The sequence below is a fragment of the Cygnus olor genome, chromosome 13 (assembly GCF_009769625.2).
Source record: "Cygnus olor isolate bCygOlo1 chromosome 13, bCygOlo1.pri.v2, whole genome shotgun sequence".
NCBI lineage: Eukaryota > Metazoa > Chordata > Aves > Anseriformes > Anatidae > Cygnus > Cygnus olor.
Window position 1 is genome coordinate 5911709 of NC_049181.1, and position 12388 is coordinate 5924096.

General features: G+C 33.7%; 1 protein-coding gene across 10 annotated transcripts in view; it reads left to right on the forward strand.

Annotated features, from left to right (window-relative positions):
- DIAPH2 (diaphanous related formin 2) overlaps positions 1 to 12388 on the forward strand; it is a 191553-nt gene that overhangs the window by 134740 nt on the left and 44425 nt on the right. For all 10 annotated transcript variants that reach the window (XM_040572808.1, XM_040572804.1, XM_040572801.1 and 7 more), the window contains one exon: positions 9211 to 9306. In XM_040572808.1, coding sequence (XP_040428742.1) covers positions 9211 to 9306 — 96 coding nt within the window. The remainder of the gene's footprint in view (positions 1 to 9210; positions 9307 to 12388) is intronic.

Genomic DNA, 12388 nt, shown 5'->3' on the forward strand with positions numbered 1-12388 from the left:
TGTTTTGGCCTATCTGATTTTATAATTCTGTATTTGTCATTTACTATGTACAATGTTCATTTCAAGCCATTTTGCTGTGAATTATTGCCTTGTTTCCCTTTGTTGCAGTTAATTGATTTTTTCATAAGGATTTACTTCCAAGAAGTAGTATCTTACTTGCTTTGTTGTTAATTTCATTCTGTGAACATCTTTATAATCAAGATACTGTGGCAATTAATGTCTTCCTTTTTGGGCTTGGAGGCTCCATGTTATAATGTATGTTCTCCCAACAATCCTATTATGGTTGGAAAATCTGGTTGAGCTCAGGGCCTAAGTATAGAATGATATTTCAGCATTATAAAAAGCAGTGTTAAGCTTGTCAGCTGTGAGAAGATTGTATGGAAAACACTGGAGAAACACTAGGCCAGGCAAAAAAAGTCCACTGCAACATCTTCGAGGATGGCTGTGGAGGTGAAAGCAATCTAAGTCGTGGAAGGAGAAGATTCTGGTCAGCATTTTAATCACTGATAATGCAGTAGTGCAGAAACACTGGCATGTAATGCTTATGCTATTGTATGGTGTCAAACGTGTTTAGAATGTCAGCATTTCTTGCAAAACAGTAAATTCCTGTGACCAGTGAAAATCTGTGACTTGTGTGTTGACAGCTAGCTCTTAAGGAGTGTCAGGTCACCAACCTCCCCTTCCTGTTTGGCTACCATGATCCTCTACAGTCTCTGTTTTTGGTAGGCTTAATCTTCACTCTGTGGTTTAAATGAACTTGGGTTTAAGGTGGTCTGTACCTCTGGTACAGCCGTAGTAAAAACATGGATCTTGTAGATGCAGTACTGAGAACGCTTTGTTCCTCAAGTTCCTTACTCCATCCCTGTGCTCTTCAGAGAGCAATTACAACCCTAAGATTTGCCGTCACCAGTATATTTTCACTCTAAGAATCACAGGGGCATTCCTAGCACCCCAGTTCCCTCAGCCACTCCTCACAGGACTTGTGTTCCAGAAACCTCCTTTGGGGCCTATATGTGTTTTTTAATACCAATTAGATATTTGCGTTGAACCATTAATTCATTTATATTTGTTTTTAACTGAAATTCTTACGTCAGGTATACAGTTACAGTAATAATAGTATATCTTAAATATATACAGTCTACTTGCAGATTACTTTGTCAGACTGAGTCATATTTGCAATGATTTCAGGAGGTTATACTATTTTATCTTTATTGACATATGTATACCAAGTGTCACAGTTTTGTGCTTTCTTGTGGTTAGAAATTTCATATTTTTATTTTGGTGAAAGTGAGGAACCACATCAATCTTCAAAACTAAAAACGGATGCAGAGGATAAATTTTATTTATTAGTGATATTTTTTTGCTGTGTGGACTTTATATGTGCTACTAACAAATGATAAATTAGGTTCTCTATTGTATTTCCTGACTGTGTTAAGAAGAACTTGGGGGAAATAAAAGCTTTATTTGCATTCTGAATTTTTGAATAGATTTGATATCAGTGCACTTTGAATGCACTGCATATTAGAGCTCTATTGCCATGGTAGGAAGGGTGGAGTGGGGTGATAGCTCTCTCCCCACTAGATTCCAGGACACTGGTATTCAGGTTTTTAAACTAATTATATATATTTTTTTCGTTAATATGCTTACTTCTGTATGCTCATTGCTACTTATATAAATAGGTCACAAATTTGTCTAAGCAAACGTGAAGCAGAAGACTTAGAGGAAGGACACAGATGTCCTTTCAAGCTGTCATTTTGACAAGGTAATTTCAGCTGAAGGGTGTTTTAACCTAACTATGCGTTAGTTATTTCTTCAGCTGTATCTTTAATTAAAAAGAAAACAAAAACAAACAAAAAACATTGCTACAGCCTCTCAGGTCAGAGCAATAGTAATAGGGTTCCTATATTTTCAAGCCTTTTAAGGGTAGTTCTATAACCAAGTAAGAGCAAGAAAACTCTTACGCAGATGCATAAGTCACTGGAACGTCCAGGTCAGAATTAGTTGCTTTTCTGTTTCTTGGTGCGAGAGAGCAGAAGACTGCAGTGTGGCCAGAATCAAGAACTGTCCAAGAACTTTAATTCCTAGCTATAAAAAAAAACTTCAGAATTGCCAATATTATAAAGACCAGGTTACTCAATTCGCTGGTATTTTCTGGTTTGTGGAGTGCCTAGTCTAACTGAGATGCCATATCAGCCAGTTGACGCAGTACCTACATAAATCCTACCAAGCATTCAAAAATGTGTAAAGAGAAATATAACATAGAAAATCTCTCAACTCAATATAAGCTTCAAAGTGATTTACAATAGACGATATAAAAAGTCAAGTGATTCTAAGTCTCAAAAGACATACACATTTCCAAATATAGGTGTTTCATACAAAACCAAGATGGACTGATATTGACAAAATAAACATATACCTTCCAAAATAAATTAAAAAAAAAAAAAAAAGTTAGGAACTTACTCTACATATACTCTTCTTTTTGCTTCAAAAAAACTTCGTTATATTTATGCCTATTATTTTTTATAAATAGGCACTGTAATAGGTATAGAAAGGTTAGCGGGTTCTCTGTTAATCAAAAAGAAAACATTAAACGACAATAAGATCTTTTCAGCCTACAATTTATTTTGAAGTAATTTCCATTGAGTTTCTTCTTTAGTTGAAGTCAGTGGATTTTTGTATTATTTGACATTCAAATGCCCATACAATTGGGTTGTTTTTAACAGAAAAGATGGTGTAGTGGCTTGAGTCAAAGGTAGCTTTTGTGAGTTTTTGCTATAAGGGCAGCATGATGGACAAGATATTAGGTAGTGCTCAGCTTATGACACACATCAAAATTCCAGAGAAGTATTTTCAGAATATTTCATTCTTCCCTATATGACACACTCAAGCATTTTTGAGGAAGACATTGACATGCAACTAAAAGTGGATGCTTAAGTTGTGATGAAAAATTGTGATTTGAAGAATCTATTATCAAAATTATTAGTTGGCTAGTTGGAAGTTAGTCTTTTCTCTAGGACTTGCCAGCTGTATGAAAAGAGAACATTCTTTATTTTTCAGCAGTGTTCTATATTTTTTGAGGGCTGTAGTAGACTGGGCTATATGTTTATACAGTGTTTTCATGACTTCCACCTGACTTAACATCTGCAAAATTCCTGCAATGTTGCTTCCAAGTGAACAAGAGAGGAAAAAAGAACTGAAGTCAGCTTTCTAGGAGCTGAAAAACATATAACAGCAATTCTGATGCAAATGTTATTTAATCAGAAACAGTTTTCCTCTTCATTATGTCTGATCACCATGGGGATTAAAATCACCTTTTAACTGACGGTATTGGGATAAAAGATAGAATGAACTTGCTCAGTCCCAATTCGTATTGAATAAATTGTTTTGAAGACACATTAACATTGTCCCCTAATGCAGATGAAGATAGTGGAAATTAAGTTCTGTGCTAGTGGTTGATGAATATTCCTACTTTCCCTTTTTAAGTACTCTTTTATAAGAATTCATATGCCATTTATTCAAATTGCTATGTACTAGTATCAGCAATAATGCAGTTGTTTCCTTGAAAACTTTACACTTGCATTGGCAATTGCAGGGTGCAATTCAAGAAGGTCATTCTTGTTTTTTTACTGACTGTATGCTTTCTTAATCGCTGTGTTCTTGCTATGTACTTTAACATAAACAGAAATGCATACTAAGTTTATTATGAGATGCATATTTTGTTGTGAGTATCTTAGCCTTAATCCTTTGAGTTTGTGTCAGCTAGTGATTGCATGAGGTACCTGGAATGGTAAAACATGAGGCATGTTTATGGTCTGTTAATTATTAATTTATGGTGCTGGATGTCAATGAGATCAGTGTTAGAATTCATTTGGGAACTCTTTATGTTTCATATTGAAGTTAATGGTCTATTTGAATATGCTGCATTCTTCCTGAAATGTAATCTTCACAGAAGAAAGGAAAAAAATAAATGGAGGTTTACATTATGTTCAGAAATATCAGTAAAAGTACAACAAGGCTTGATATTTTCTTCTCCAATTACATGAGTTGCTCAAAAATTTCAAGCCGTGTTCATGCATTTTTTTGAAGCCACATGGAAAATGGGGGGAGAATCAAAACTACTATAAATGTTGCTGTTAATATAGATCAAAACCAGATCAAGAGATGCAAATAGATGTAAGCATGGACTGGTAGACAAAAAGAAATTAGAAATGAAAATATAATCTCAAATTAAAAAAAAAAATAATGGAAAACTTCTGTTTGTTTATGAATATGGTAGGTAAAATGAAAAGATTTCATGGGGTAAATTGTCATGGGAAAAAAATCATTAGACTGAAATCTAATTGGGATAATTACAGGTGAAGAAAGGCAGTGCTATTGGATTCTTTCACTTAAAATAAGGCTTCTTCAGGAGTATTTACTGGACAGTAACAAGTGTTAACTTTTAATATAGTTGTCTATGCAAAATCAACTTTCTTTTTCCTTGGTAGGAAAAATATTCTTATTTCAAAAAGCATGTGTTGTTGTTACTTTTGAAAATACTTTATATTCTTTATCCAATATAATTGCTATTTAAATTTATATTCATCTATTTTGTAGAACTGACAATGTTAAAAAAAAAGCATTTCTGCAATAATTAGTTGATCAAATAGCTTTTTCTATAGTGCAGGGTTTGTCCAGTAATCAGGATAGCAGAATTGCTCGTTGAATGGTTGTGAAATGGAACTGTGTCCCCATTTAAACTGGGGACAAGGTTGGTGTCTAAATTTTGTCTAGTGGAATGGTTGTTTTCTCTGTGGTTGTAGTATCTCGTTTGTAATAGGATTGTTAAGATGCTGTCTTAACAACAGTAATTTCCCTAATTATGTGGGAAAGAATACCATGTTAATGAGCCTGTTTTTACTGTATGATTAGTGTTAAAACATGATTCCCAAAATTGTTTAACAGTTGTATAGATAAAGTTAACTTCATGAATTAAGTTACGTTCATTTGCCAAAATATATAAATGTATACTTAAAAGGTTAAGTTCTGTAAGACACCAAATGATGCTTAGTTTAGTGATAAAAGTGGATTTCTTTTTCTCAGGTATAGATGCCAAATTAAAGTAATTTGAACTTTATGGCATTGATTTCATGGCTGTTTGTTAGTTGTACAGTCAAACTTTGAACTTGAAATTCCTGATCACTAGTGAGTTCTGTAATCCACTGGGAGAAGTTTTTTGTTTTTTTGTTTTTTTTTAAAGTAACAATATTACATTTAATTTTTGTAATGTGCGGTAGAAACAAAGACTGCTTCTGGATTAGTATGCAGAGTATACATTTTTGTTGGAAGCAGAAAGTTGCATAATGTTTGCGAGTTTTTTATATTTTTTGTGTTTTTCTTCTTTTTTTAGATAAAATATTTGAGTTGTTAACTATCAGCAATTTTTAAGTGATTTTCTAATGCTAAAAGTGCTGTGTCAGCTGATGACGTCAATTACAAGTTGCTTAATACTGTAACAGAAATGTAACCTTTGAAACAATAGTGGAACTTAGTTATGGATATCTTCAATTGTTATGGTATTTTTCTCTCTCCTTTTTGGAGCCACGCAATCATTTCCTTCCCACACAGAGGCAATGTCTGCACGCACGTGTGTGTGTGCATGTGTGTGTGTAAATCATCCTTGCAAGGGGCAAATGATCCCCAGGGGTAATGTTTACACATTTCACTTAAATACATTCCTGTTGAAGTAGACCTTGACCATTGTGACATTTTCTGAAAATAAGTGTGCGCTTTTCAAAATTGGTTTTTAGTAGCATGCCAGTGTAACAAAGCACATTTTTCTCATTCTGTTAACTTGATATGAGCCTGAGATCAGGTTATCATAAACAATATGCTTAATTGGTATGTAAGCGAGGATTTGCCTTCTTTTGTAAACTGACATGAGGTATAGGTTCATTTATCAGTCATACTGTCCAAACTTGCTCTCCATTTAATTAAAAAGTAAATAACAGTCATGAGATTGTATTCTAGTGCAAAATGCTAAGGAAGACTGCTTCCTGAAGATATTTATTATGCTTGCACAATGAATTTAGCAGATGAATAAAATACAAATGTATGAAAACATAAATACATACTTGCCAAAAGACACTGAAAATTGACCTTTTTTAGTGAATATATTGCAATTTAGAATCCTAATACTAATTATGAATACACAGTCTTTTTTTTTCAAAGTTTATACAGGACATGGGTTTGACTCATGAAAGAGTAGTGAACCATTTTGGTGGTTCCGCTGTTGAAATGTAACTCATCAGAAGTGCTAAAATTCAAAGCAGGATAATATAATGCAAGATGTGATTAGAAGTATGAATTTGAAACCATCTGGAGAGGCAGGCAGGTAGAAATCATGTGTTAACTAAAGCGGTATTTGATAAGACTCTTTCAGTAAGGGCCTAGATTTGTGAAAAATTTCCTGCAAAGTTCCAGAAAGCTTCTGTCCAAATGGCCATGCAATTACTTAAGTTTGTGTTAATTTAAATTAGTTTACAATTAGTACATGTGAAACCAAAAGAGTACAACCTGTTTTGCAAATACATTGTCTTTACTGGAAAATGGAGGTGCACCAATAAAATACATGGGCATTCTCTTCATAATCTTCTCCTAGTCAGCGTGAACAAATCAAAGGGAAGACAGCAGAGCACTCTAGAAATGAGAACGTGTTCCCAGGGGCTCTTGGGAGCCAATTCAGATTCACAGCTACTGCTTAGAAGAAGTCAAACAGGCAGGAGGTGTACCATGTTTTGCATGGATGGTCTGACATCTGTTCTGATTTCAAGCAGTTTCTGTAATCTGTCCTCCAGAGTGACTAAAGTAAAGACCTAAGCTATTTTGTTGTTTTGTTTTACCATCACCAGTCAAAAGTGCTATCTCAGTTATTATATTTCTTTTTAAAATTGTAGTAGCTAACCCGCTTTGGGTTGGAAGGGGACTTAAAGAGCATCCAGTTCCAACCCCTTGCTGTGGTTAGGGACACCTTCCACTAGATCAGGTTGCCCAGAGCTCCATCCACCCTGGCCTCGAACACTTCCAAGGATGGGCATCCACATCATATTTTCATGGACAATTTTGGTTAGAAATAAGTTAACTCGATTTAGAAACTTCTGTTGTTTTTTTGTTTGTTTGTTTGTTTTTTGCCTTAGCTGATTTGTGTCTGCAAACTGTTGCAGGTTGTATTAAAATAAATAAATAAAAAATAATAAATCAAGGAGGTAGCTTGTAATATGTGAAGTACCTCAGCAAAAACTGTGGGTGAAGTCTGAAACTTCTATTGAATATTATTATTTATGAATTTTAATGAAGGCTGACTAAAAATGCAATTTTGTCCAGTTTCCACTTAATCAACTGACAACTTTGATTAAGATGCAGTGATGAGAGCATACCCAGCATAAATTTTACTTTGAGGAGTTAAAAATCTCATCACTGTGTTCTACAGCTTCTGTAATTCATGTCTCTTTGTATTGTATATTTTGATACCCCAAAATAGGGTGTTCTTTAGCAGTTGCAGTAATTAGCAGGTAGAATAGCACACTCAGCAGAAAATGTGGAAAGCTGTGTAAACATCTATGGAGTATTGAAGGTTTTTTGCATACATTCTGCCAATTTTTTTATGAAGGTCAAATGATTGTAATTTTTCTGCATATAAAATATTCTAACATGCTAACTAACTCTATGTGTATTGCAGTCATATTTATTATTCATTAGATGTTTCAGATCAACATGCAGTATAGTAGTTTGGTTAAAATGTATTTACAGATCTTTGAGTTAGAAAATGAATTTAATGCAAAACCAACAATAAAACATTGAATAAGCATGTATATGGTAAGGTACACAAAGAGAATTAAAAAGATTTTCTGTACTGGAAGACTTGTATTTCAGTCTTCTGGTTGCTACTGTTGTTCTGCTCCCTTGCATCTGGTGTTGAAGATAACTTTATACATGTGGCATATTATACGTAATAGTTGAAATTACATTGATATATAATTTAAATTTACCAAGTAATTATACTGATAATCATTATGTAGAAATTAGAACCAGGTATTGATTTAGGATTTGCATGCTCTTATATCAGGTCTGGATTTAGTCTAATAAATCTAAATGTAATAGAGAACCAGGGCAGAATACCTTTTGCCTTAATAAGCTGCTTTTAAACTTCAGCATTTGAGAGCCTTGAATGTACATTTAAACTCCTACATTTTGTGCAAGTCACAAGTGTTTTCCAGTAATGTAAATCTTTTGCATAAAGTAATTATCTTCCCACTCTTTGGTGGAGTAATTTGTATTAGCCTGAAGTCTGAGAGAGATGAATAAAATGTTCACCTCCTACCTGCTGAGTCTAGTCTATATTTTAGCTTTGGATTATAACACAGATGTGAGCAGGAAAAGAGGTATTCATCAACAGTTTTGTAACATTGCAGTTTTGACCTCTCTTTCTTGTGGTGTGCTGCGATCAACTTTTATTAACAGTCTGAAATGCAAAGCAAGTTAGCAACTTAAATATGTAAAAAATAAACCTTCTACTTGTTTTTTCATACTGCACCGTAAAATCCAGCAATTTAAAAGCAGCAAGTTTGCTTCAATCGGGAGTGGGAAGGGGGGAACCAAATAGAAAACCAAGAGGAAGATTTAGCAGAAATAGAATTCAGCTTTTAAGACGTGTTGCACCTCTTACTTTCACTGCTTTTTTTTTTCCTCTTTCTTTTCTTTACCTTGCCTTAAGATCATCCATGGTATTCTTTTACATGTGTAGCAGTGTAGTATGACAAATATATATGCAGTACTACAATATTTGGGGTATTCGGTTTCATCAGATTTTCTGTGTGCTTTGATTAAATCAAAAAAAAAAAAAAAAGTGGCCTGTTTCTACTTCAGGATGTTCTTAAAGGAATTTTAGCAGTGAAACTGCAGTCATTCAACAACATCTGTCTGCATGCTGAAAATGTCATCAATAATGCACAAGATCACGTCTAAACTGAAAGAACAGTAGGATTACTTAATAGAGCATCATATAAAAACTAGGCAGGGATACCTGAAGTGCTGACAGCATCCATTACATTAAGACATATGTCTGTTGCTTGGAAGTATTATGTAAGCTTGACACTATTCTTTTTTTTTTTTTTTTTTAACATTCTGATTTCAATTGCACTGGGATTAATAATATCTTTCTCCTATTTTCAGAGGGTGATGAGACAGGAGTGATGGATAGCCTGCTTGAGGCCTTGCAGTCAGGAGCAGCATTCAGAGATCGCAGGAAACGAACACCAAGGGGACACGGTACGATGATTTCTTAAAACTTTTAATTATGAACTGAATGGAGAAAAGTTATTTTGCCAAGACTTAAAAACAATTTTCTCTGGAAACCACTGAGCTACTGTGAAAATTCGGTAGGAATTCATTCTTTGTGGTCATGGATTTTTAAATATAGCTCTACCTTCAGGTAACTGGAGGCTCTGAAATATAACAAGGGTGCTTCTTATGTTTCAAGTGTAATTTAAAAACATGACCGCACAAAGCAAGCCTGTCTTAATCTTTAAAACCATAAGTATAATTAATTTATTGTAGGCGGTGTGATGAAAAATACTAACTTCTTACACCAGTAAGAGTTCGGTGTAAGAATATAGCTGGTCATCATTTTTAAGCACAAGTCTTAAATATGTTCTTGTTTGGTTGGAAGATGTACTGTGTGTAGCTGTGAAAGTCGATTTACAATAAAAATCATCTACTTTTTTGAAGAAGACAATAGTATTCTACAGGTGTAGTCTGAACAACTAGTGCTTCCTGCAAGTTAGGTCTTGAGGAAATTTGAGAAAGAGATAAGCAGTTGCAGTGTTTTCTCTTTTCCATTCTCCTCCCCTTACAAATATGCCTGTTGCATACAGTTTGTAAATAGCATTTACTATATATTTACCTTTCATTAAAGCTCGTCGTATGCTTTATTTTCCAGTTTTTTATTTAAAATATATTTTACATTTTAAAAAAGAAACACTCAAAAAAAATAAAAGGTACTAAAGCAGGCTTTAACTTAAAACCTACTTAGACTAGATTCTCCAGGTTTTTACATGGGTGACACCCTTAAGTATGAAGGGAATGAAAAGGGTCTGAAAACACCTCACAATTAATAAGTGTATGAACATAAAGACAAAAAAATAGGGAATTGCATACATTTGAATAATTTTCATATTGTTTTCTCCTATGTTATTGTGGTTATTACCTTTCACTGGAGAAAGTATTGAAAACTGATTAGTTTCTTTCAAATTGATTCTCAGATCCTGGTACTAAGAGATTCTTGACACATTGACACAGTGAGGTTATGTAATAGTTGGAAAAAAAGGTGTGAGGTTTCAAAAATATATATTTTTTTGGTAAAGTACTTATGAATCTTTGGTAAATTAGAGAAGTGTGCTATGAACTTTAGACTTTGTGTGTGTGTTTATATTGCTTTGTACAATTCTGAATTGTTAGTTGCCATTTTAATTCTTTTTTCTAAAACAAGTTTTTTATCTGAATAAACAAAAAGTGATACACATTCTAAACATGTCCTCCAAAAAGGTGCTATTTAATTGTTAACTCGTTACATCTGAGTTTATGTAATTCACCTAAAGCATTTAATAACTTATACAATGTAATGTGCTAAGCAATGCACACAAGTGTCCTTGTGTTAAGTAATAATTTATTGCTAAGAAGATAATTTTAGGAGGATATTTTGCCTCATAGCATACTATTTCTGGTTCTGTGCTATGAATTTTTTTTATATTTCTCCAGTGTCTTTGGCCATTCATTCATAATATGTTGGGCTTAAATGAATACAGGTTGGACAGTGGACTTTCTCAGACTACGTTTTGTAGTTTGTGCTCCTGGAAAGTTTGGATTTCAGGGAGTATGCTGTGTCCTGGTCAATCAAAATCTTTAATGCAGCTTTATGTCACTATCTCCATTACAGGTCTGAAACTGTGGCACAGGTGCTTACTTTAATGATTGCACATTATGGCCTCAATGTAATGTGGCTGAACTGTTAAGTTTGTAATATATGTAGCTCAGGAATTGCTCTTACATCCTAAAAACCATCAGCGCTAATTAATCACTAAATGTATTACTAGATCGTTTCAGATTAAATACTCCAATATTTTAAAGGCTGCTACAAGTAGGGTGAAGTTATTTTTAATGATGAATAAAAGCAGGTCTGAACTTGATAATATAGGTTAATAATAATTGTAGTGGTGATATATTTTGAGGAACTCTTAATTCCAAAACCTAGAATGATTGATCTATATCCTGTATAAACAAGACACCAACATCCAAAGAGTTGGTTTTGTTTAGTCCATTTCAGAACATACTGCAGGAGATATGATTTGATATGATTAGTTTCGTTAGTTTCAGTAGAAGATCACTGCATATTATACTCCTGATTTCTTTTTTGGAGGCAAGTGTTTTAGGCTGTAAGATTTCTTGAGCATGTTATAATTAGTATGTGAATTCGTTTATCCTCTTTTACCCTTTCATGGAAGTATATAACATTATAATATTGTTATTTAAAAGCCATGTGCATGCAGTACAGTGCGTTCCACATGGATTTTTAAAAAAAAACACAAGATAGTGGTGCTTTTCAAATTAGAGCTGTGTTCTTTTTGCTTTTCATTTTTTGTGTTATTTCTGTATTTCTGTGCATTTTCCGTTAACGCGTTAGGTGTTTCTTCTGTTGTTGAAGATTATTTTGTTTAATATGTCAGGTATATAAAACTGTACAACAATGTCTGTGTGCCTGTAACTTCACGAACATATTATTGGAATGTAATGTCAGTCTCTCTGCATTTTTTCCCTATAAAATCAAATTTCAAAGAACAACAGACACATCACACTGAAATAGGGAAATGTCCAATTATTGTGCGGATTTTTTTTTGCATTTCAAAGTGAACAGACTTCCAAAATAACATAAAACCAATTAAAATTAAAATCAAATTGTCAATGTTTCCTCAGGAATTGATCTTCCTCAAGTTTTAACAGTGTGTTTTGTTTTTATTTTTTTGAGACCTTCGAACTACAGTGATATCATTGGTAATTTATGAGAGAATGCCCAAAGTAAAACTTTAGTTTGCTACCTACCAGGGGATGTGTGAAGACTTTGGGGCTGGAAGGTTCATTAGGTCAGTCTATAGAAGCTGTCAGTCAGACTAAGCAGACCAGAGAATGCTTTTTTATTTTATAATTTATTATTTATTTCCTAAGCAAAGGAGAGTGGGAGAAAATCCAACTTTAGGGGTTGCAGCATTTACCTTCTATAACCTAGTTACATTGCCAAATTATGTAGCTTTAATCTATGCAAGCGTTATGGATAAAACAGGACACAATGGAGGACACA